The following is a 26,502-nucleotide window of genomic DNA, read 5'->3' on the forward strand; positions in this document are numbered from 1 at the left end:
TGAGATTAAACATTTATTTAAACAGAAACTCCAAACCACTCCACCCTTTAACCTTAAAAAACAAAACAAAACAAAAACCGACAATGACAAACTAGTTTTCAGCCAGTGTCAAAGCAGGCATAAATTGTGTTCCACTGAAACAACTCAGTAGCAATACTAGCAGGAGACCAACATATAGGGAGCTAGCACTGCAAGAAGGGGAGAAGTAAAAAGCGTTTGAAACTGCTCAAAAGGCACTTCTGCTCACTTGCCCTTCTATTTCCAGCCCAAGACAAAGGTGCTGCTTTAAACTGCTTTTTTGGTTGCATAGCTGGCTGGTGTGAAATCTGTGGTCTGTAACAGGCACAACCTGGATAGCGTGAATCCTCTAAGGCACATATGAGCTTGCAGAGCACAGGGCATCCTCCGTCAGGAACCCTCATCCTCCACTAGATCCAAAGGGAATCCAGTCTGTGCACCTAGCTTCCCAACTGCAGAGCATTGAGAAATGAGGATAGCAGTGCACTTGCAGGAGAGCGACTCCCATCAGCTTGATGCTTGCTTACTGGACATGGCTCACGCTCAACTCTTCATTCCTCAAAGGCACTGCCACAACATGACCAACTCCATCATTTCCAACTTCAACAACTCTCAGGCCGGGACCCTGACCTGGGAACTGGCTCCAATGCACACAGCAGAAAAGAGAGCAGAGTCTCAAGGCCAACAGAGCGGCATGGCCGGGCAAGGACACCCAATGTTCACCACCCCCCAGGAGGGCTGTCCTCCTGCCCTGCCTTCAGTAACAACGGATGGGCACACAGGTACGATCCTTGCTCTGGACACTGCATTGGAGAGACTGCAATTGATTCAGCTTCAAGATACTAGCAATAGGCACCAAAGAAGTATTTAAGGAGGGTAAGTTAAAAGCAAATAGCTCGGCATCCACCTCTAGAGACAAATGGGGAATGCTGGCATTCCTGGAACAGTCTCCCGAAAGAAGCAGTCCTGGAGAGGTGAAAGCATATCCAATTGCAACAGCCCTGAAGCAATTCTAGTGACATGTCACCGATGGGGACAGTCTCATGAAAACCACTCTCACAGCGAAGGTGAGAGGTACTCAGGACTCCTTAGAGGCTCCACATAAGGCAGGGGAGGCTAGCTGCTCCCAGGTATCCTACTAAGCCCATAAGCTTACTTCGAAGTCAATCTGCTAATACATTTCAGGGGAGCAAAACTTAACCTCATTTTCTATCAAGAAATGAGGAAATCTTGATCATCAGACCATGGCTCTTCCCATATTCAAGTTTCCTGGGAAACCCTCTCGCTTCTAGAAAGAAGGTGAATTCCAGACAGAGACTTGATCATTCATGGTCACTGGGGTAGGCTGCATCCTGTGACTACGGCATTAATGACCTATTCTGGGTAAGAAACTGCATTCCAGCTTCATCAAAACACTTGAGTGGACAAACACCGATTCTTCCCACACCCACACAGACTGTGGGCACCAGCGGCTGAGCAGAACAGAAGCCAAGCAGGGAGCAGCTACAGGCTTAGGCCAAGAAACCAGAATGCTCTGCCACCCAAACCAAGCTGAACAGCTGGAGAAAGAAAGGGATGACTTCGTCTGAGGCCCAGCCACTTGTCACCTGGTTGGGAAGCAGGCAGTCTGAGAGCTAGAGATCCCATCTCAGACAGTTCCTGTTACTGCTATTGAAAACGACACGATTCACACATCTCGCTGCATTACCCAGAAGGTGGAAAGCTCTAGGCTCCCAGAATAAAGCCTTTAAACTCTGTCTATACAGGCCACTAGAAACAGCCACATGGCCAGAAGCTGTGCCTCATGGCCAGGGACACGGTGGCTACCATTATCTCCCTAAGAGGAAGATCTCCACTGCTTCCAGAATGAGAAGTTCTCTGCCCCCTCTGCCCCTCAGCAGAGGGGAGCAGTCTCACCAGCTGGGCCTTACCATGTGGTCAGGAGAGGATCCCAGTCCTTCACCCCTCTGAAGCGAAGGTGGCAAGTCTTAGGGTTCAGCCATCTTAAGTACAAACCATGTCTCCTCCTCTCATCTAGAGATGCAGTGATGAATACAGGGGTCCCAAAGGCAGCTCCCAGGAAGCAGTGAAACAACGAAAGGGCCACAAGCCACTACTGGAGCCATCGCCATAATGGGGCCATTTTGCCTCATGTGCAGTTGACAGATAAGGTACAAAGAGGAGCTGCTGCTGCTTCAATCACTGAGCTGGCCTAGAGCTCAGCGGCCTTTCCCCTCTCAAACTCAGTCCTAGTTCATATCAGACGTACATGGGTGCTGCCCTGGAGCCTCCAGCCTCGCTCCTTGCCTGCGAGTGACCTGAAGCCAGGAAAGCCGCTCTCTGCATTCGGTTAGTGTGCTGTGAAGTTAGATGAATCCCAGTGGGCTCAGGAGACTAGAGGCTGGAGCGGCACGAGTCCGTTCCCAGGAGACACCAGGAATCTGAATCCAAGTCAGGTTTTGGATCCACTTCCATCTCCTCTTTGGCTGTCTGCGTTCCTCTGGAATGAAACTCCACCTGCCAAACACACAGCAGTTATCCAAACAGCTCTAGGACTAGCTGCAAAGAAGCCAGGAGCCATACATGGCACAGTTACTGTTCTCCACAGCCATTTGGGACTCTCCGCATCTGACTACTTGTCCTTTCTCATGTGGAATAAGAAAGGGGGATCCCAAGTCCCTCAAGAGCTGGGCTCTCCTCACAGGAAACTGTGGTCTTGACTTCATTCCTCTAGCTACTACCAGAGCTTGCATCAGCAGCTCTAATAAGAGACGGGCACCATGTTCAAGCCCCCCCTTTCTGTTCTAAGAAAGACATTTCTTAAGAGCTGCTTCCTTCTGCACAGCCTCCACAATCTACGCACAAGCAGTGAGCCCAGAGGAGTCCTCACCTGCTGCATTCCCTCTGTCCTGCTGCAGAACTGCTGGAGCTGGGCACTTAGACGAACGGTTTCCTGCTGCAGCTGCTTCTGCTCATCCAGACACTGTAAGACCAGGGCTCGGAGGTGAGTCACCTCCACCTGCAGAGCACTGCACATGCAGCCCGCAGCAGGAGGTGCAGCCTTCCCTTCACTGCACGGCAAAGCTGGACTCAGGCAAGTAGGCTGCAGAGACAGAGGGAAGTCAGGCCAGTGGTGAGTGCCACTAACGTCCTCCTTCTTCTGAGAAAGCTGCTCCTGTACTCCTACAACCAACACCCACCTGGTTTACCACCCTTTTGCTAAGCTGGGGGGGATCTGTTCTCTTGGGACAGAAATCTCCTGGAATAAGATAGTGTCACAGGTTGTAATTTCTCAGCAGTTTCCTATTATTAGTTCTCACAGCAATGGCTGCTTTCTATATTTCTCTTCTGTTAGGGGTCTGGGCCCTAGGTTCCTCCTTTTTCTTTTTTTCCAATCTCATTAACCACATTTTTCCAAAGAACTGATCTCCTTCTTTTCAATCTGGCCAAGCCCCAGCTTTGTGTTCTAGATTCCTGTGAACTGTTCTCTCTGCAGCACCATCACTGATATCAACAGCTCTCTCTTCCTCATCCAGACAAATTAGGCCAATCCAAAACTCTCTCCTCAGCTCTCCCCATAATTCAGACATTGCCATTTACAGTCCCTGAGAGCTTCAGGCACACCTTCACTTGGGTAACATTACCCAGGGCTCCGTCTGGGGCTTGTTTAATCCAACGGGTTCCTCAGAGGCCACTTTGAGTCCTTGAAGTTTCTGGTATGGGAGAGTCTCCTTCTCTGGCTCTGAAGATGCCATGCTCAAGGGAAAGGGGCTGTCAGGCATGGGGATGAATTCAGCGTTCTCCAGCTCCTGGGTACACAAAAAGCAGCACTGCCAGGCCTGCCTGCCTTCCTGCAGCTGGCTTAACCTCCTCAATCATCACACCAACCCCCTCTTGTGGTTAAAAAGGCTGAGAGGACTAAAGGGCTCCCCTTGTAGCACATTGCTAAGAACCTTTCAGATCATCTCTTACAGGTGGCAGTGGCCACGTGCTTTTCCCAGCCTAGGTCCCCATTTTAAGGCATTTCTGAAATTACATTACCTTCCGCAGCCAGCCAGGGCAGGAGCTGCTGTCAGCACTGTTGCCTCCCTTAGCTTCTGCAGTGCTGATCCAGCCCCCCAGCTCACGATCTGCTTCCATGGTTCCCCGAAAGCCTCCACTGGGATTGGGGGTCTCCACTTCCTGTTCATTATCTTCTTCCTCTCCTCCTCCAGTTGTGCAGCTCTGAGCCACTAACAAACAAGAATGAAAACTTTATACTCTTCCCACCTCTGCTATTCCTGTTGCCAAACACCACCTGGAGCAGAGAAAATGCAGACATTTGGGCGCTATGGCCACAGTGAGAGCACATGCTAGCCACATCTCCCTCAACAGCTTATCCGTTAACACTACCTGCAGGCCTCCCAAAAGGGCTTGTGTGCAGCAGCCTTTTACAGCTTCTCAGCTCCAGCCCTCCCACAGGTCCAAGAAACCAGATTCCATTTCTCCAGCAGCTGCCCCATAGCCCCCCTTTCCTTATCAGCTCCCTTCAGTGAATTCCTCTCAGCTTTTCCTTGTCAAATTGAAGTTCCTCAACTACAAAGGCCTCTCCGTATCCATGTTCTTCTCCTCTGTTTCAGCTGTCTCTTTCCCAGCTTCGGTCCATCCCTTCCCATGCACAGCGCCAACCAGATTTCCTGCATTCAGCTCTTCTGTGAAGCCTTTCAAATGCAGAGAAACCATGCTGTAGCACCAAACCACACCCCCTCCAAATAACCACTGAATGGACTTAAATTGCAGCTCCCCAGGGCACGTTACTCACCAGTTCCAATGGACAGGCCACTGCTGTTGGATCGGATTGTTTTCGAGTTTAACACCTTTTCTGCAAGGAGAGAAGCACACTTTCAGTTAAGAGTGCCATATGGAAAGCGAGACAACTCCTCCAAAGGCACACAACAAAGCCAGTGTTGCAGGTCTAGAGCTTAAGAGAGCTTGCCACGTACTCCCACAGCAACTTGGCCTGTTCCCAGGCAGGATTTATAGTTAAGGTCCTGACAAGCAATACATTGTCATAAACAAGATCCCAAAATTTCATTCTAAACTTACACTTACCAACAATGATGATGGTGTGCCAGCCACGACACGACAGGTCTGGGACGTGATGCAACGATCCAAATATTGGCCGAGGCCATGAGGTACAAATATCTGAGCCATGGGCTCTCTCGGTTGATGTCATTGCCAGACGTCCATTCCCACCGTTACCCCAGGCAAAGATATGGTTGTCTGAGGAAAGAGAGATTCCCACACTTTCTTGGCCTGGAATTGCTACAAGGATCACAACCTTTCTGCTGTAACTGCTATCCCAAAGTATCTAACCCACCAGCTCCATTTGCCCGTGAGAGAGCAAACTTGGAACTAATCTAAAAGGCAGCCACCAAGCCAGCACTCTGCAGCCCCAGGGAGAGCAAATGCTTGACACTGCACTGGGACTAACAGGGCCAGACAGCCCCAGTCTAAGAAGATTTCTTTATTTCAGTGCAGTGCCGCAGGGGTAGTGTAGGAAATGCTCAGTGGGAGTCAGTTAACCACCCTGCACATCTAGTTCAAAGAAACCACCACAACTTTGCAAAGTCCCACTCACCGTCAGTAGCAGCTATGGTGAATTCATCTCCACATGAAACCCTGATCACCTGCTTACCCCCCAGGGGGCCTCCCAGCAGGTTAATTCCCAGGTGCTTCTTATAGTCCCCAACACCAAGCTGTCCGCACTTGTTGGAGCCGAAGGTCAGCAGGCGGCCTCGCTCTGAGAGGAGGAACCAGGAGACAGTCACAGCAAGGGCCCATAGCAAATATTGGAAGCAGCCATGCATGCACAGAACCAGCAGTAACAGCCTATGACCAGGAAGGACTCTGGGGAGAAGCCTGCCAGGCTGGGAGGGGACAGTGCCAACCAAGAGGAATGGCTTCAGCCTGGGAACACCTGCCCAGTTCCCTCTCCCATTGCTCCCCTTTTCTGACGCTGGGACTCCTCACAGCCCTCTCACTGGTGTCACTTGAGCAATGCCTAACTCAGTCATAAATGATTCCTCCACTAGCCCACAGCACGATTCTTGCCCCCAGCTTTTTTCTTCTTTTTTGCCCCTTTAAAGAAACAGGAAGGCTGGCCCAGAAGCTGATGTTGTTGCTTCAACTGTCCAAGAGGCCACACTACTGAGAAACAGGAATCCTGGGTTCCTGGAGCAGGCATAAGCCTTGCTACCAAGAGCACAACCCTCCGTGTCAAGGGCCAGGCTGAAAGGGCTAAGTTTATGCAAAGTAATCCAGCAACCAGCATTCACTTCTTAATATACAGGGCTCACCATCAATGGAAGCTGTGTGTGTTTTCCCTGGAGAAATGGTACGAATCTTGTAGAAGGACAGCTGCTTGGCCAGAGTAAGGGAAGTGGCGTATGGCACCTCACAGTATGTCTGAGAAACGACATGTGGGTAAACACAGAGTGAAAATACACACATTCATCAGCTAAAATCTACTCAAGCATGTCTTGGCAGACCACAACATTAACCTAGACAGTCCCAACACAGGTATGGTAAAGAACTGCCAGAATCCGTGTCACTGGCTAAATCACCCTGGAGCAGCTCACTGTCTGCTTCACTACCAGGTATGACATAGGGCAGACAGGAAACAGAAACAAATTCCCCTTCCCACAATCCCAGTATCCACTGACTTGGACTGGAACTACCAAATTGGCACAAAAGCTAATGAACGCTTCGTCTCTGTCACAGAACCTCCATTCCCTCGATATACAGCTGGGAGCTGGAGCCAGGCACTCAAATGAACTTACATCATGGTTGATTATCCCTGATGTGCACTGATTCAGGCCCAGTTTGTTGAACTCGTTGAGTCCACATGCCAGTACTTTGCCTGTCTGGGTGAGCAGGAAAGTTCCATCACAGCCACAGTGAACGGACACAATGTTTAAGGTCTTTGGAACATCCACCTATGTGGAAGAAATATATCCCAAGAAAATCAAAACCCCAACACCTACTGCATAGAAGCTGGAACATGGAAACATGGGGTTAGAGCAGTGGTTTAGCTAGTCTGGGCACTGACAACAGCCAATGCAGTTATTTTGAATGAAGGCACAAGAATATCAGAAAGTCTACAGCATTCTGAAACTCTGGTCACAATGCAGAAATTCCAGGCATTCTAGATCTTGTGAGCAGACACCAGTAAGCCAGCATAGGAACCAGCAACGTGGTGCACAGGCATCCTGGTCAGCTGGGGTCTACAAGCACCAGCCCCAGTCCACCGAGCAGGGCTGGGTCTGTGATACTGTGTGACCACAGGTATTTGGCAAATCCTTGGTGGTTTCTAACACCCACTGGGTTAGATTACCTCCATTACCCCTACCACTGCATTTCAAGAAGATTTTACTTTCAACTCATCTTTAACTCATTATGTCAAATTCAAAGACTCCCAGTTGTTTGCACTACTGCAGCTTTCATCTACAAACTTAAGGTATGCCATGTGGTATTTCCTGCTATGATTTTGACCACATTAAGTTTGGCATTTCCAGTTCCAGTGTGGAGACCAGAGCAATGAAGCTCCAAGTCATGATGCTGGCTTGTTTGGGAGCAGTATGCCCCTCTGCTATGATGTCTAGGAAGAAATGCAGCAAAATGAAATGAGGAAGCAAAGTTAAAACCCTCACAAACTCTAATTTCTCAGTTGTGCCAGAAGAACACACCTGAGCATCAGGCAGTTTATATTAACAGTCAGCAATTAATCAGAGTTTATGCCCATGCAGATGTTAAGAACTAGTCACAGACCTACCTTCTGAGGGGTGTAATGATCTTCTTCTGAATCCAAGCCCAAGCGCCCTGCATCAATGAAAACACTGCAATGAGGAAAGGCCTTACAACGTGCCCATCCCTAAGAAATGGTATTGCCTCTCCACAGCCCCAAAGTAATCTCCCTACAGAACTAGAAACCTGCTCCTCTACGTGCATCACTGCCTGCCAAGTCCCAAGGTGACCCAATCCCACTCACACTACAAGTGCCCTACCCACAAAGAAGCCAAGTGGCACCCTAGAACTTCCCAGAATAAAGTTCCAAGGGCTCAGGTCCCCATCCTTACAAGGGAAGAAAGCCCAAAAGAAGCAATGTTTTTTGCTATATATCCCCAGAGTATACCAGACAGCCCCCACTTAGGCCCTGCATTACACACCTGCACCAACACACCTGCACCAACCCGCTTTCTGAAGCGGGCATGCCCCAGTGCCTTTACGTTCCTACCGTACTCGCCACAGCCCCACGTATAGACTTCTCTGTTCCTGGTCAGCACTGCCACGTGGTTATCTCCACAAGAGACCTGCTCCACAGGGTTGGTAAGAAAGAAATCCAGCTGCAAAGGCTCAAGCACTTCAGAGCCATAAGCCTTGTCAACGCCGACGCAGCCATAATAGTCCGAGCCAAAGGCATACACCTGGCCCTCATCTGAAGGACACAATGGAAGCTTGGTCACACACACAAACTGTATTAGGCTGCACATTAACCTCTTCTGACACAGCCAGAGCAACCTCTTTTCTCTAAGTATCCTCCTCTTCAGTGCAGAAGATGTCATCAGGAGACTGTGGAATCCTTTCTTGTTCACGTTAAGATGGATGACATTACACTACAACCTGCACCTATTTCAGGCCACCAGTGTCAAAAATTCTTGGGTTAAACCTGCCACTTTTTTCAACAGAAACCCACAAATTTATCCTGTGGCTCCCTAAGTCGCTCCTCCAGCACACTGAGCATCTGAGCTTATCTCTGTGAAACCTCTGCTTTTCTAGCACTGGCAAAATAATATGGAAACTACCTTGTTGAGAATTGTTTTTATGGGACAAGCAAGATTCAAATTCTTCCATAACTGACAACACATCTTTCAGTCTAGGAGCAGAGTTAGAAATAGAGATCGCTACCAGGTCTCGAGCTTTCTGAATTAAACAGCAGATCTCAGATACACATCATCTTTCATCACTGAGAGAGTCTTTCCCCACAGAGTCTGGAAAGAGTTTCAAACACATTTACATCCTTCACTTCAGGCTCCTCTCTCTTTAATACAGGCATGTGCGGAGGCAACGCATGCACTGGTAAGAGCAGGGACTCTGCACAGCCACAGGGGAGCTGTGCTCAACACCCAGCTTCATCACCAAAAAGGAGCACATCCTTAGTAAAACACCCAGTCTTCCTGGGAGTCAATATCTTCCTCTGTATAATAACATTGATCTAGCTCCACTCCTGCACCTACTAGTCTCAAAACTAAGGGCTGAGAACCATATGGGACTATCTCCTTTGTGCACTCTGCTAATGTTATTGTGACAGCAAACACCTCCACCATGCAGCAAAGCCAGGGGACAGCGGTGCCCTTCAGCTCTCACCTGTGATGCACACTGTGAAATCATCTCCACAGGACACTTGGCGAATGGCTTTTCCCTGGAGCTTCTCAACATGCTTTGGCTGCCGGTAGGAGGCTCTGTCTCCATGTCCCAGCTGCCCGTGTAACTTGGTGCCCCCCTGCATATTCTGCAAGACAGAAGCATCTGGTAAGATTATGTATCCATGACCCCAGAGGTGGTCCCAAGTTAGAGCACCTCGAACAAGCAACGGAAGACAGCAAAGAGAAAGCGTGTTAGGTACTCCAGGGAATAGACTGCTATCTATGTGGGATAACAGCAGGCAACATTCTAAATGGCAGCGCAGGCTTTCAAGCCTGTTATGCACTAGCAGGGAGTGATCCTATCTCTGGTCACCAGATGGTGAGGAATCCCTGCTCCTTTCTCATCTGCCAAGCTACAGAACCCATTCCCTGCCGGAAGGACTGAAATTCATCCCTCAGTTTTGTGACCAACTTTTCTAAATCCTAACGACTGCAAAGAAATCCGTAACGTGAAACAAATGCCACAGAAGTGGCCAGACCTACCAATTCCACAGGAAAACCAAAACAACTCTGAGTAGTGTTAAAGCTAAAACTAAAATATTAATAGCCAGCTGGAAGTTTTCACTGGCCATTCTTGCAGTAACACCTACCAAATGACTTTAAATTGCTCTCCTGTTTGGATCTCTTTCTCCTCTCAGCCACCTACCAGTATTTTCTAATCTGGTTTCACATATTCTGTATCATCAATACAACAGCCTGTGGAAGCCTGGAGGTGCAGAACCCCTCCATGTAACACATCATCTAAGCCTGAGAAGACTAGATTCAACTGTTTTAAATGCATTACATACCAACATTTTTTTATTCGCTTTAAACTATCACAGAACTTCCACTCATCATAAAAAAAACAGAGTTGTTTCATGTAAGACATCTCTGGTTTCATCCACAAGCTGCCTCTCAGATGACTTGTATTACAACAGGGTCACTCACCCCATCCGTTCTAATCTCTGACAACCTTCCTCTAAAATACACAAAGCCGACAGAGCACCACAAAGCCTCCGGTGCATCTCTAATAGTCAGGAAGGGGAGGAAGAGATGTTTGACTCAGTCTCTAAGCCTACCACTCCACCGTCTACAATCCTCAAAAACTGGATGGTCATGGAAATGTCATGATGGAAAACTTCTCTCCAAAACACAACTTCCTTGAGACTCGGGTCCTAAAGCAGATGGCCTCACTGTGTCACTGCAATCAAATTGCTCCTTTTCCAAGCTTTTGGCTCATCTGATTCTAACAAATTCATCAATGCTTAGCAGTGGATCTGGACTCTCCCACCCTTACCCCTTCCTGCAATTTCTCTCACTTACCACCCAGGTGTAGAGTTCCTTCTCCACTGTCACCACAGCAAAGTGAGTGTTACCAGCACACACCTGGCGTGCACTGCAGCCACTTTTGATAGCATCCAGCTTCTGGGGGGTGGACTTCCCACCCCCCCAGACATACACCTCACTAGTGCGCGAAGTCACGACTGCAATGGGAGCCTCATTCACGGTACTTGACCTGCACAAGACCCCCCAGAACACACATGCAATAATGAGTTTGCATTCACTGTCATCACTTACTTTCCTACTGTTGTCCAGCAGTTTTCCCTTCACAACCATTTACAGGTTTTATCTTCACCAACTGTTCCTTTTTGTTGAGTGGCCATGAGGCCTCAACTGCTATACAGAGAGCTCAGGATCTAACCTGCCCCAGAGCACCAGAGAAAGCAGCCTCCAGGAAGCATTTTAAAAAGCCTACAATCCAGTTTGATGTTATTTAAAAATGATGGGCTTCCATGGAATAGCCATGGAGCTGTTCTCATTTGTGAGACATGACAGCTTTACCAACAGTCACAAAATCTTGCACAAACTACAGAAGCATCTAAAAGCTTCTAATCTCCCTCTCTCCTCTATATTTAAATGACAGGCTTCTATCCAAGGGCAAAACCATAACTCTTCAATCCAGTTAAGAATCAATTCACAAGCAGACTGCAAGATGGAAGTTGTGACCAAAGCTGTGACTGTTTGCAAGCAACTCATGAAATGGAACACTTCACATAAAGTGCTCAGATATTACTTCCAAGTTTATGAGGAAAAAATAACAAATTCTATCTAACAGCTCAACAGAGAAAGAGCTATACATGTCATGGGAGCTACCTGCTTCACAGAGCAACCTCTGCATATATCCGGTTTTATGAAAGATATTTATATTCATTTGATATTCAACATTCAGACAGTCATATCCCTCCTGTTGAAGGTAACCTGCATGAAAGGAGGGATCTACATCACACTGTCAGGTATGTAGTCTGTAAAGACTACAACCTCAGTAGGACAGGTCAGAGCTGCATTGGACCTGCTGAGGTAAGGCTCCAGCCACACAAATAAGCAGGATATAAAAGACAGAATAAAACATGGGACAATTACCATGTAACAACAATGTCAAATTCCTAGCGTTTAGGAATTAGAAACCTACACTATTCCATTAAGGTTGCCACAGACTAGCACTCTCAGTAAAGTTCCTCTCTGGGGACCTGTTCTCTCCACACTTCCTTTCAAACACATGCCCAAATAATTACCTTGGTCGCTTATTTGGCCCATTAAGCAGTGTGACTTTCTCTTCCATCTCCCTGCCAAAGGAGAAAAAGCGTTTTAGGAAACAGTAACATTGCCCAAAGCAATTTTCTGACAAGCAGCACACACAGACTGCTTTCCTTTCCAATGGGAAGCTGCTCCCTCTTGGAGGAAATGTGGCAGCTGTTTGCCAGCTCACAGCAATAGACAGTAAATAGGGCAGAAGTAATGTACCATAGAGCTACCAAGCTTCCAAGAGAGCTGAGAACAACAAACTACACATATTCCAGAATGGTGCCAACCAATACCCAGATTGCACAAGAATGACCTTAAATGGCTAAACATTACCAGGATTTGGGCTTTCACCCCTGCATACAGCAAGACAAAACTCAAACTTTGCTGACCACTAAGTAAAAGAATTTGGCATAAAGGACTAAGTCTGCTGGTTCCCAAAGCAACCAATGTGGGATGCAAACACTCCACCTTTCATAAAAAGACACTGTGTGCAGGCTGATGGTCAAACCAAGCTAAAGTGGACCATTTTCAATGCAACTCTCTCCAGAAGAGGGAGACAACAAAGGGGGAAAGCGAGTGTCTCTGTATTGCATGATGTGTGTATTTTGAAAGGCCTTGTCCCGTGATTATAGGAGGATCTCTGTGACCCTTCTTTCAAAGAGATTTAAAGAGCAGGAACCAGCATTCCTCAAAGGAGCCTCAGAAAGGGATGCTTCAAGGTTCTCAATACAATAGCTTCTAAGAGAAAGGGTGCAGAGACCTTTCTTACCATACCCATGCACCAACAGAACATTGGACCAGAAGACAGGACAGCAAGAAGGCACTTCTCCCCTAAAGAGGACGCAGTGTACTTCAGTAACTGCCTCACATCAGGCCAAATTAACTTCAGGACTTTGCTACAGAAGGATAAACACCACTAGTCTGCACAAACACTCCTGCTCTCCCCAACACCAGGTTCCAAGTTTCACATGAGACCATCTAATTACCTCCTGCGTTTGCTGAGAAGGGGTTGGTCAAGCAATTCATCTGCAGTGGGTCTCTTCTCTGGATCCTAAAAGAAGCAAACAACAAGTCATTCCTTCGGAAACGCTCATCATCTACAACAAAATCTTGGGCCAGAAGACATCACTCAGGCCTGCATGGGCCTCCTTCCCTGATTCCTTTCAAAAGAGAAAGGAATTCATTCAAGTATTTGGGATGAATAGGAATTAATGCCGGGGATGTGCAGGAGGGGCCTCCAGGCTCTGAAGGTATCAATACTGTGTTTGCTTTCAAGAAATTAATTCCCTTCAGAAAGACAAGAGTCAAAGTCAGAATGACAGAACCTTAAGAGATTGTACTGACATGATGCTTCCACCTCCTCAGCACTGCATCACAAAATAATTGCTTCTGCCAGCCCACTAAGTAATTGTCATCAGAGTAAACCCAGTACTCCTCCAGAGCCCGCATGACTGAATGGCATCTGGAGACAAGGCTCTCAGAGGATGGGAGGAAGCCTTAGTGATGCCTCAGGCCTCACAGAAATTACCCTGCATCAACAGCCCTCATGCTGGAATAGGCATGTTGCTCCCCCTCACCCTGAACACCACGGCTCAGGCAGCTGGAAAGGGGTGTCTGAAAATTAAAAGTATTTCACCGACCTGATCAAGGCAGGAATTCACCATCTGGATCAGTTCCCGGGAGTAGACAGTGGAATCAACCTCCATGGCACGATTTCCTTGAACAATCTTCACACAAAGGTTCAGGGGATTCTAGGCAGAAACCATGGAGTTGGGTAAGGTGTCCAATGGGAAGAGATGCTACAGGCCACTATTATTTTCCTCCTGCTCCTCTGATCTGGACACATCCTTCTTCCCTGCCTAGCAGTTCTCCAGAAACCTAATAATAATTCCTGCAGGAACGGTATCTCTGATAGCTGGGACTCGGTGGAAAAGTCCAGCTTTTCACCAGACTCACTAACAGCAGGGTGATGATTGGTTTCTCTCCGCATCGAATCTCCTATGCAGCGTATTGCCCCACAAGCAGCAAAGTTACAGAGGACTTGGTAGCCATGATGAGAGGAAGCCAGGAAAGGATGGCATTTTCACGTTGTCTCTTTAACGGTTACCACATCGCGCACCGTGGTAGCTAGCAGCTTTTCCCATCTCATGGCACAAGCTGGCAAATCATATACACCAGCCAGCAATGCTTCCTTTCACCCTCCCGATGCCAGCTTGACCACACTTCTCTTGCACCCAGACTTCAAGAAAGGGTAACAGGATTAAATCCTATAATACCAGAAGGCTGCAAGTTTTTGCTACAGAGCCCTGCACAGAAAATTCACTGCTAGTAATGCTGGGAAGACAAACCAACCAACTACAATCACAAACTTCCTCCTTGTAAAGAAAAGGATGGTTCACTCACACCAATGATACAGATTAGCACAGCTTGTGGCTGCAGACTATGGTGGGTTTGGCAGAAGTTAGAGAGGCACCTGCAGCGCAGGATAAAAGAAATCATGCAGGCATTTTCTCTGGCACTCCCAGGCCACTGCCTTCTTAATTAGCAGATTTAAACAACAATGAAAGAAAAACTTGAGTTAAGAAAGCTATGAGCCAAGTGTGAATCTCTGGCTGATAAACAATGAGGTTATGCAGTCCATCCTGGGCTGCAGACTTACAGTAGCATCAAAGGTCCTCTTCAGAGTAAGAAGCTCAAAGATGACACAGCCCACAGCCCAAATATCTGATTTGAAGTTGTATTTCACACCCTGGCAGAGTTCTGGGGACATGTAATATGGAGTTCCCACCAGCTAAGAAAAGAAAACAAAACAAAAACATTCAAAAATTACAAATGATCCAGCAGCCTTCAATTCAGGAGCTCTGCATCCATCATGTTCACACAGGCCCATGAACATCAGAGCTAGATGCAGCCCTGACACTGCACTGAAGTGACACATACGACACACCCCACCAACATGCTGAGTGATGGGAAAAAGAAGCACACTTCTTCCCTTCTCATCCACAAGCCTGTGCCTCTGTTTCTTAAGAAGATCCTGGATCTCTGCTCAGCTCCTGATGTGCTATGTATTTCTCAATGAAGTAATAGTCTTAAGAACACAGCAAGGACTTGCCCCTCTCTTAAAAATACCACATTTAAGAGGTAACCAGGGGCTTACATACTGACCAGGCATATGGAAACCCTCATAAGCGGTTGAAGAAAACAGCATCTAGAAAAGCTTCCAAGCTTCCAACCATGGATTTGAAGACACGCTTCCTGATCACAAGGTACTGCCAGAACAAAGGCTACTCTGTCTCTGATGAAAAAGAGGTTACTTTTGGCTCAGTAAGTTAAAAAATGGCTTGAGTCACACCTGAAAGGCTTTGGCTTCAGAAGTGGGCTTTCCAAAACCACTGGTTTAAAATAAACAACACCCACCACACAAAAAATCCCCAAATCCGGCACTTAAATACTGAAAACTTCCCAGGTACAACTGAAATAGGGATGTTGCTTGAGACAGAACAAACATGACAGGTGCAAGAATAAAGGTGCAGGATGAACAGAGCTCATTCCCTAGCAAGGAATTAGACAGCAAAGTAAAATGAGAAAGAATTCAGAAGAAGGGGAAAAATTTATAGTTGCCCTCTTTTCAAGTCTCTCAGCAAAGCTCTGAGGGAAGCTTGCCCTTCATTAGGCTCTTCTAGTACACTAGATACCTAATGGGTACATTCAGAATCTGCTACCTCCCTTCCATTTCCTGTTACAGAGCGTGACAGCCACAGAGCTAGAGGAGTCCTAGCCACAGGAACATTTAGAAGCACAGTATAACATGGAGAACTAGGACACTGCACCTAAGCCTTGTTTTAAGCAAAGCATTACATAAGCTTTCTGTAAGACTGACACATATTTTCTGTATCTTTTTTGGTAAATGGGAGAAGGAATGATAAACTGAAAAATCCAAGTTAGTGAGCAAGACATAAACGTTTTACAAAATCATAATCTGACTGTTACAGATAGGGACAATAACATGCCCTGCACTCATTTCACAAAAGAAGACTTCCAGACTGCCACTGGCCATTAGATAGCAAATTGAGCAACTAGCCCAGAGCACACCCAGCACATACAAAATGAAAGATGATTTAGATCAGTCGTTCAAAATTTTTCTGAAGTGAAAAAGGGGGAAAAAAAGCTTGCATGTGCAGATGCACACACAAACCAGGCAAAACCAAACCTGGAAATTCACAGCACAGACCGCACTTTCTTTCAAAGCCAGGTGGCCATGAAAAATATGACAAAACATAAGTTGTTTTGCTGCAAGGGCTTTATGCAGTAGCCCTGAGTTCCCACTGACTGTGCAATTATACAGTAGCATGCATGTTCTGGAAGGAGGTTGGCCAAGTATTTAACTACACATCCTAACAGAACACCAATAGCTTGCCTTAAATGTAATAATAGGGTCTGGTAAGAGGAAGTGCAAGCTGTCTCGCATCCCAAACTATAATAAAGGCCTCTAGCAGATAGGAGCTTGAGACAATATCTCCTTTTTTAAGCCTAGAGCTCATCACAGAAATTTATGGAGCTGGGAAATCCAAGCCAAGCCTTTCAGGTGCCTGCAACAGAGTTCATCCTGTATTATTAACTCTGGCTGCAAAAACACTTTCTGGAAGGGTCTGGAACAAAGCCAGGCTTGACAGCCTTCTGGTAGAATTAATCTCTCCTAAGAAAGCTTTGTCCCCCTCCAAGAGCATTACCAATAGACTATATCTGTGGTTACTCTAAGAAGCACAACTGCCTTGCTTGCTTCTTTGTAATTCAGCTCAGAATCCAAATATTAAAAGAGACAGGAGATCTATCTATGGCACAGTGCAAAGACAGGCAAGCACATCTGAACTACCCAAGATCCAGCTGAGGTAAAATACTCCTATTAGCACAGGGGCATGACCAAATTAATTTAATTTGCTAAGTTGGGCTTAACTCACCCAGAGGAATAGTGCCATACTGATATGACTGTACTGCTCTCCCTGCACCTCTGGCAACACTGCCGTCATATAATGTAGATTCACCTTTGGAAGTACCAAGCCTAGGTACCAGTGAAAGAAAAGCAGTGCTCTCTAGCATGGCTATATTGGCACAATTCCATGCCCACAAGTGGCACTTATCTTTGTCTACTACTGCTTTGCACAGACAAAAACCTCCAAATGGCAACCTGAGAACAAGGATAACTTCAGGCTGCAACACGCCAGCAATTATGCCAATGTTAGTGAGGTAACATTGAGGGAAATGAGAGGAGAGTGAAAGGAAAACTACAGAAAACAAGCAGCAAGAATGTACAGCATCCCTGATCTTCTGCAAGGCATGCAGAGATGAAGGAAAAACACACCTCAAGTTTGCACACAAAGGCAGCAGATACTCACAGTCTCAGCCATAGAGTACTCAGAGTTCAGCTTCTTCGCCAACCCATAGTCCCCCAATTTAATCAGGTTTGCCTTGGTTAGAAAGATATTTAATGTCTTTATATCTCTGAAAGAAGAAAAAGAAATGCAGACACACCAATGTATCTCCAGATTTCAGTTTTCCACACATTATTATACCTCCCCCCAAAACGAGGCACTTGCTACTCTATTTTCTCTCACACACACAGAGCTCTCCAAAGGCAATTTGATCCCAAGTACTGGCGCAGTAACTGTAGTTATCCATATTTTATCGAACCCCTGAACAAACTCGACACACTCTAAACAGCTCAGGCTCCAGACGCCTATATAAATGCCACAGATCAAAGATAGCTCTTTCCCCCCTCTCAGTCTCATCTTGTATGAAGGTCATTATGCAGTCCTATTTTTCCTGTTTTATAAACAGACCCAAGCCAGGTGTCACTGAGCTCACCAAAAACATAAATGTACGCATGAATATGTAAGTATGCAAATAAAAGACAGAGAGTGTGAAACAGACGACACTCTAGAACTTAAACATAACATCCCTCTACCTCAAGCCTCAAGAACAACTCTTTACAACATGACATACTACACCCAGAAAATCAAAACACCGATCAAAAATGCTGAATTCTGAAACTCCTTGAAAACACTTTCTCCCAGCCAGAATAATTTATATGTAGTTTCAGAGATCAATAAAGAGGCTGTAAATACGGAGAGGAAGCCCCTGCAGTATGATATGCTTCCCATGGCCAACACCTCATAACACCCCCTTTTCCTAACGTACCAACAACTTCCCAGTGTAGATCAGGACATCAAGTAAAGCAGCACTTTGCATTCATCCACTTGGGGCATCGCAAAGTCCTGGGTCACTCTGACAATGTCTGCAGCAGAAGGAAATCACTGCAAACATTTAAATAACTGTTCAATTTGTTATTATGGAAGGATTTGGGGCCACACAAGTTCCTAGACTGTGAACCCTGCTGTGAAGATGGGCAACAGATGTGGTAAGCAGGAAATCACTGCAAAGCAGGACAGACACAACATCTGCTTTAGGCCAAAAATTTAGGCACTACTTTGTCAAGTGTAGGGTACCAACCCTCCATTAGGAAGGCTTCCAACTAGCAAAGATACAGCATGGCAGCAACCAGGATGTTATCCCACAGAAAACTTCCTCACATGGCTATGCTCAGTTAGAGAAGGATGTTGTGAGGCACACAATCCAACCATGCTGGGAAGAGCTGCCCACACGTGGTACTCCACAGAACATCATGGCCTCCTTGAAGCACACATGAGACATAAAATTTATCCCTCCCAAACAGAAAAGGGCAACAGAAAAAGGTAATTACATCCTCATTGAAATCTCAGTCAATGTCAAAATTACCATTACAAGCTAACAAGATGTATTACTTCCTTAAATAACAGGCCAAAGAAATGAGATTCAGCCAAATGCAGGACAAATCTGTGATTATACTACAGCAATGCACCAATGCAAAGTCTTCATCACTGTTAGCCTCTAGGAATTACAGAAGGACATCCATGTTGGTTTGAAGCTATTTATTGCAGAGAGGGTAGGAAGTACCTTTGGCCTGGGATAACTGTTCTTTCTACCCACTTTAGCAAACATCATGTATGTGCTATGGCAATAAAGGGCCAATTTATTTCCTTCCTGCATGTATTAACTCTTTGTTCACAAAAGGGATACTTAACATCTGGGCAGTCCAGTTATGCTTTGGAGAGATGCCCAGTGCTTGCTTTAAACAGAGAAGCAAAGGCTACTTAAAGGATTTCTGCACTTACTCCAATGAAAGCACTGATTACCTTAGCATTACTGCATGCCACACTTACCTGTGAAGAATTCCTGCTCGATGAATGCAGCTCACAGCTGATGCAATTTGAAAGAGATACCAAACAACCATCTGCAAAGGTCGAAAGAAAAGCATTATTTGAGGCTTGCAAAATCCCAACAAAATACCAAACCCCGTATGTCCCTGTCACAGAGTCACAGCAGAAAGGCCTAACTGGACCGTTTAGATGCTCCTACATAAGTATGAAAATACAGAATTTCCTGGTTTGGAAATCTCTGAAAAGACATTCCAAAGGTAGATTGTCTTAGTGCCATTCATAGTGTCTGTCCTGACAAGCGTCACAGGATTCAGTGAGTGAAAAGACTTATGAATGACAACCGACAACCATCTGGGAAAGATCTACAGTTGGGCTTTCTGGCATATGAACTGTAACCATTTAATATTCCCCATGAGACAGAAGGCCTTAAAAGTCATTATGTAAGATAAATAAGAATAATCATTAACCACCTCAGTTTGAGGTGGAAGCAGATAGCAGAAAATAAGTTTAAAAAAATAGAGAGAAAAAGGAACAAGGATAAATAAATGTCTATGGTGGGACAGATTCAAGGTAATTACTCAGAAAAGAACCTACAACATGCTTAAGAAGAGAGAGAAGTTGAGTACCAACTAGGAACAAACACAGGAAGAAGTTTTAAAGTTAAATGTTAGCCAAGACGAGAAGCTAACCAAAGTCAGTTGAGCGCTTTCATTCGTTATTCCTCCCTTCCAAGCTTATACTGCTTATGGACAGACAAAAAGGAAAATAAAAAACCTTTCATTAGTCCATAAATGCTTGCAATGTTCAACAGGAGAGAAGGATGCCAGTCTGAGACATACACAGAAATTCCTTCCTACCAGCACCATGGAAAAGATATTGTATACTTGCATAACCAGGCAAATCCCCAGAACATTAATTAGTCCAGCCCCACTGCTCCCTCAAACAAGTCCAATTACCTCTTCTTCAAATAACTTGTCTTTCTGCCGCAGAATCTTATCATAGAGGTTCCCTCCTGTAATTAGAAGTGAATGAGAAGACAGAGAGGTTCATCTTGATTAATGGCAGCAATTACTCTGCTCAGGTACTACTGGGAATAATCAAATCTCCTAAGGGATCTGATGAATCACAACAGCTCTTCCTCAGCACTTCTCACTTAAACTGGTCAGGCACTCACAAAATTAAGATTTTTTTTAAGAACTTCACTGGCATATCTAAGCTTAAGCAGAGATGATTCTTTTATAACACCACCATTCATTACTATGCGAAAAGTGAATCTGTAAAACAGGCTAGCAATCCCTACTTTTTACCTGTAAGTGCTTCCTGTAATACATTAACATTTATAACCTGTTCACCAAGTTATGCGAGATTGTCCTGCTCAGCGTTATATATAAATATGTAATACATTAAAAAGGAGAAAGAAAATAATTGTAAGTTCAGATAGTCCCTGAAAGCACAAGTTGCTGCCTTTCCCCACTTACTGCCCAGCTCTGACCCGCCTCTCTCCTTCATCTGCCTTGTCAAACACATCAGTGCAGAATTCAGAAGGCCTTGGCAACAGCAGCATCACTGACAGAAGCCTGGAATCAGCAGACTCTTCGGGGCACCTCATAATTTCAAGATGGCAGACTGAATATCAAAGAGCTGAAAGAAATGATGCTGAGAGCTCCAGGCAGCAAGATTCCTTGTCAGATTAGTATCCTACCAGTAAACCCCAAATCTCTGATCACATCCTGTTGCTATTCCATTTTCCAATTATCATATATTATATTCTAATACTAACAGACCGCCAGGCCCTTTCTACTCCCATGGGTATGGTGCAAGACAGCTTTCTGCTGTATTTCCATGGGCCTGTCAAGTTGAAAACATCCAAGCAATGGTTGCAATGGCTCCTTTTCCTCTTCAGGGGATTTTTTTCTGTACTAGTGAGATTTTTATTATATTCTAGTTAAGATTCCCTTTGCTTAATTTCTTCTCATTCAGCCTTGCTATAACCTCTCAGCATTTCTCTTTTCTGACTTATGCTCACATTTGCAAATTATCTACAAATCACAGTGACAATTTAACCAAAGTATTCACTTCTGCCTCTTCTTCTGAACCCTCTTCCTAGCAATTCAGGCTATTCAGGCTTTCAGTGAATCCTGTCCCTCATCTATTATTTTTTGCCATCTTTTTCACAGCTCTTCTGAACCAGAGCAGAACAACAGGTACTACATTGCCAAAATCTTACACAAGGAGGCAAATTAGCTCGACTCAGATAACCAATACGTCTACGCACACATACTAAAAAGAACCAATTATTTCTTTAGTCTAATCACATCTTACCTTCTTTCACATGATTCTCTCTTCAGCAAACATATTTTGTACGATATTTATTCCCAAATAGATTTCAGATGTATTTACTGATGATATCCCATGATAAATCCAAGTCTTATGGTACCATGATATATATATTCAGAACTATAGGCAAATAAATCAGTAACTTGACTTTCTCCCCTGTAAAACGGGGACAAAATCTACTTAAATTTGAAAGTCTTTTCTAAGTATCCAAGACAGATGTGCCAATTAAACAGTCAGAACTCTGGATTCTGAGGGTGTCTGACAGTGACTAGTTCAGCTTTACTTTAAAAATGACTTATAAATATCTTGGACTTGTACACCTTAAGAAAAGCCACGTAAACAACTATTAACACATTGGCAGAACCAATATCTGTAAGTCTAAATGTGATTCCCTCTTTCTCATGTTTCTAGTTCTACACCACTTAGGCATATTCAGGCAATGCAGGCCATATACACGTCTTGGTTGTTGTCCCAGAGTAAAACAAACTGTTTAGAGACATTAGCAAACACGCACACACATCAGTACTATGCAGCTTCTCTCTACGACCTCAAAGAAACTTATAATGGCCCTAAGCATACAGTCTTTTTGAAGCAGCTAAATAACTCGCACAGAGTACTCCTACAATAAATGGTGCATTGAAGAGCTAACATTCCCTTATTCTTGCACCGGATTGCACCGTGAATAAAACCAAAAAGCAGAGAAGCAGAAACGGCTTTGGTTAACCTGCCAAACAGGGTGTTTGACACCCCTCTAGAATACCTTGCACGACTCCACTGTCCTTTCCAACCTCTCCCAGTGAAAGCAATCTGTTCAAAATGATTACAACATGATGATAGCCACTTCCACCAAAAAAAAAAGGTTCTGCTGATGAGCCAAGGCTTAACATAACCCCCAAACACACAGAGGATACTCAGTCCCACTCATCCAAATAGGAACTATACTGCATTTCTAGGTAGGTATTCTGTTTCAGCCATACCAGCTGCATATCACCTCCTCTTCCAGTTGTGTAAGAGCAGCTGCTACTCACACCTTCACATCAAATCCTTGTACCTCTCCATCTCAGCTAGCACTGTTTCCGCTGCAAACTCCAAACAATACCATGTGAATTACTCTTGGATGGAATTGTAAAGTTTTCTCCACCACCAGAAGGACCAGATTTATATATATATTTTTATGGTAAATGTAGAAGCTGATACCACAACTCAGGAAGAAGTCCTGACTACAGCTTTTTTAAGCTTTGATTTATAATTGCCAAATGGAGGGGTCTTTTTAAGTGATGCTACTGAGAAACAGCCCTACTCAACCCAGTACTCTGTACTGGCATGGCCCTCAGAGTCTTTTCCCACTGTCCTCCTAAAAGAACACAGCAAGATGCAGTAGAAATATATATTCCAATAACCCACTTCTTCCACTGCACCGACCCCAGAAATCAGCTAATGCCTGAACTGCCTGCACTAACTACTGGGCTTCTTTCCTTGGCACCTGAAGCACCAATCAGTCAGAAGGGTTCTCAATCCCATCTTCAGGAGCTATGCAGCAGAATTCTCCTCTGCTCCCTAGAGGACACCCCAGGAATACTCCCTGCAGGTTCTGCAGGAGGATGGCACAGCAATGTGGCAGTCGCCTGTTTGTAAGTGGGATTAGGGGGTCTCACCATTACAGTATTCCAGCTCAATCAGCAGCGTGGTGTTATCCATGAAGTGATTGTAGTACGCGATGATGTTCTCATGCTGCAACAGCGCGAGGATCACAATTTCATTCAAGGCATCGCGACGCTCCTTTTCTGACAGCCGCGTCAGGTCCACCTCCTTCCACACTACAAGTGAGTCATCCTGAAACACAAAAACATCTTTTAATTCAAACCACGCCACTAAGAACAGTATGTGCCTTTATAGCAGGGCATTCAAATTTCAGGAAAGGCAAAAAGATTTTACCTCTTACAGATTTCAGACAGAGATTCTTCACAACAGTAAGTTTTAAGGGTTTTTTTTGTTGCTAGGAATAGCAATGGCCTGAAGCCATCTTTCTAACTGGCCAGCACTTCTTTGGGGAGGAAATTCACCATAGAAGCCGTATAACAAGGTTTCCAAGGAAAGACACAGAGTTTTCTTTGTTTCAATAAAGACTAGACATACTCCAGTTCAATAAAAGGAAAACAGTGTATTTCCAATCCCAAATCTGCAGATATTGTACCTGGCCATAAGCCATTACAAGTACCCCAAAATACCCAGGTAATCTTTAAAAAAAAAAAAAAAAAGAAAAGAAAGAAAGAAAGAAAAAGGAAACTAGAACAAATTTAGTTTGACCTTGTTGGGCCCATCCACACTGTCAGACACGCTATGAGTGATCTGCCCAGGGAACAGTGTTCACCTACAACTGTTTGAGCTGTGTCACCTCAGGGTGGCCCTCCCCCAGGAAAAAGCCTGAAGAACTTCCCTTGGGAATCAAGTCAAGTGCTCTTCTCTGACAGCCACTAAAAACCACAACTACAATTGAACTGAATGCGATTAAAGGACTTGGGAGCAATGGGAGGACTGGCTTTTCAGTCAGTTTCCCCTGACTGTGCTGAAATGCTGATCACGCAAGAGAATTACCTGTATGAGATGCCCCCATGTCCTCTGTGACTGGAATAAAACATAGAAAAATGAGGAATCTATTAGCATCGGAAGAGCCTCCGTATGTCCCTATGAAACTTTAAGGTGACCAAGAGACTGGTGGCACTCAAGTATGCCAAAACCCAAACCCTGTGCCCCTCGACACTGAGGGCCGAAGTCACCGCTCCGCATCAGCTCTGTTGCCGGGGCTGTCACTCGCGGGGGGAGCCCCTCTGCGACTCTTCAGACGCCGGCGCCTCCAAGCACCCATCCTCCGGAAACCGCCCCGCTCGCCCTGATAGCGGTCCTCGGAGCAGCCCCCGAGACCCCTTCCTCGGGGGAGAAAGAGAAGGAAAAGGTGGAGAGGGCGAGAAGGCCTCTCTCCCGCTGCCCGGTGGGGGTCCAACCCGGCCCGGCCCGCCCAGCCCCCGGGGCAGCCTACCTCGGTGCGGCGGTAGAGGGTGGCCTCGCCGAAGGCGCCGCGGCCCAAGGTGCGGATGGGGATGTAATGCAGCTCCTCCTGCTCGCCGGGCAAGCCGCCGCCGCCGCGGGAGCCGCCTCTGCCCGAGGACTCGCTGCCGAAGTCAGAGCTGATGGAGTCGCAGTGCCGCTCGTACTCGCCCAGCGACATGGCGGTGGCGCGGCCCCGCTACGGCCCGGCTCTCCCTCAGAGAGGCCCGACAGGTTCCATGCTGGCTCCCAACCACGACCCGGAACCGCTTCCTGCCGCCGCGACGACCTCCGTGCTCCCGCCTCCCGAGGCCGCCGGGCCCCGCCTGCCGCGAGCGGCTCCAAAATGCGCTGGAGGTAGAGGGGTGTCCGGTACTCGTGTTCGGTAGTAGGGCACGGGGCATCGTCGGAACCCAGAACGAAGCGCAGGCTGCCGGAGCCTCCTCCACCTTTTCTTCCTGCCCCTTCCCGCCACCGCGAGAAGCCTGCACCAGCACCTCAGGTCTAAACAGAGACGTTGTTTTACTTCCCTAGAAGTCAGGAGTTCAAGGTTATTTTCCTTAAACGCTCTCAGTTTATATTTCGATAATCAAAAAGGTCAGGTTGGATGGGGATTTGAGTAACGTGGTGTAGTGGAAGGTGTCTGTGCCCATGGCAGGGGGGTTGGAACTGGATGATCTTCAAGGCCCCTTCCAACCCAAATCTGTGATTCTATGGTATCTATGGAAAACTGCCTGAAGTAATTGATTTCCATCCAAAAAGTCATTACTGTTTCTTAGCACACAGATGTTAATTTTTCTTGTTGCTTAACTGTACCACGCACTATATGCATTACTGAAACACCCCAACAAACACCACGGCTGTATCCCAGGCTCAGAGGTCTGCTGGGAAGATGAAGGCACCTGCAGTGGATAGACATTTCACACCATTAATAAAAGGTAGCAGTGTCCCTTACCTTGACACTCATGGTTTGTGACTTTTCTCTCTAACCAAGATGAAAACTTCAGAAATAACATTTTCTATCTGGAGCTGCAATAACTTCTCTGTTGTAAAGAAGTACCAGCAACATTAGCCTTCAGTGAGCGACTGATTTTCTTCAGAGATCATCATCAGTTCAATATTTTGTTTTCAAAGGCCAGCAGCACAACCACAGATGGGAAAGCGGAGTGGAACAATGGAGAATGTTCACTTCAGAACACGGGATCTGACATTTGCAGGAGATGGCAGGACCTGAAGAAGAAACCCCTAAGGACAGGTACAGCAAAGCCCAGCTAGCTTTTATCCCACTACCTCAGGAAGACACTTTATTGCTCAGAGCATGAAATAACAGGCAGGGTTCCTTACAGTGTGGAGAAGGTTAAAGAACTGTTCAGCATGATATGATCCTGTTTTAAAAGTAATTTACCCATCAAAATTTATTTACTGTGCATCATAACTATTTCTGTACAAAGATGTCCTTCCAAGCAGCAAAGACAGCATGTCAGTTTTAGAATGAAGGGGTTTGCAGGAACATATGAAAAAGCTCAGACATGTTCTGCTAAGGACTTCTCTCCACTGTGAGGGGAGTACCTGGCTAATAATAATCATGGTAATCAAGATGGCAAAATCTGACAGAAATGGGACTAAGGAATCTGCACCAGTTGTAGAAAACCAGAATAGTAATTGAAAAAGGTCAAGCTTCATTTTTCCAGTTTGAAAAGTAGTTATCATCTCACCAATTTTATCTACAGTACTACACAAATACTTCCATAAAATTATCACAGTAGCAGCTACAAACAAGTTTACCCACCCCACAGTGCTGCCTTTACTACACTTTAAAATGC

At 45.8% G+C, this 26,502-nt stretch overlaps 1 protein-coding gene across 2 annotated transcripts; it reads right to left on the minus strand.

The window, feature by feature from the left end:
- On the minus strand, window positions 1–24,992 carry NEK9 (NIMA related kinase 9). 2 transcript variants are annotated; one of them, XM_061463616.1, is made up of 23 exons: window positions 24,672–24,992; window positions 24,230–24,259; window positions 23,290–23,467; window positions 20,254–20,309; window positions 19,301–19,371; window positions 17,438–17,543; window positions 14,704–14,835; window positions 13,685–13,795; window positions 13,031–13,095; window positions 12,035–12,085; window positions 10,785–10,977; window positions 9,424–9,568; window positions 8,294–8,494; window positions 7,832–7,878; window positions 6,840–6,995; window positions 6,357–6,465; window positions 5,639–5,800; window positions 5,110–5,280; window positions 4,820–4,879; window positions 4,060–4,250; window positions 3,663–3,827; window positions 2,909–3,121; window positions 1–2,535 (listed from the first exon to the last, which is right to left on the minus strand). In XM_061463616.1, the coding sequence occupies exons 1-23, from the start codon at window positions 24,858–24,860 to the stop codon at window positions 2,413–2,415; spliced, it is 2,925 nt and encodes a 974-aa protein (XP_061319600.1). In that variant the 5' UTR covers window positions 24,861–24,992; the 3' UTR covers window positions 1–2,412. The 2 variants fall into 2 exon arrangements, with proteins under 2 accessions (XP_061319600.1, XP_061319601.1); XM_061463617.1 differs by lacking the exon at window positions 24,230–24,259 and having other exon boundaries at window positions 24,672–24,989.
- Window positions 24,993–26,502: the final 1,510 nt, after the last annotated feature.

Source organism: Pezoporus flaviventris, unplaced genomic scaffold (assembly GCF_033815535.1).
Source record: "Pezoporus flaviventris isolate CSIRO_AGI_PZ_B2104156 unplaced genomic scaffold, CSIRO_AGI_Pfla_v1 ptg000036l, whole genome shotgun sequence".
In the NCBI taxonomy this organism is placed as follows: Eukaryota; Metazoa; Chordata; class Aves; order Psittaciformes; family Psittacidae; genus Pezoporus; species Pezoporus flaviventris.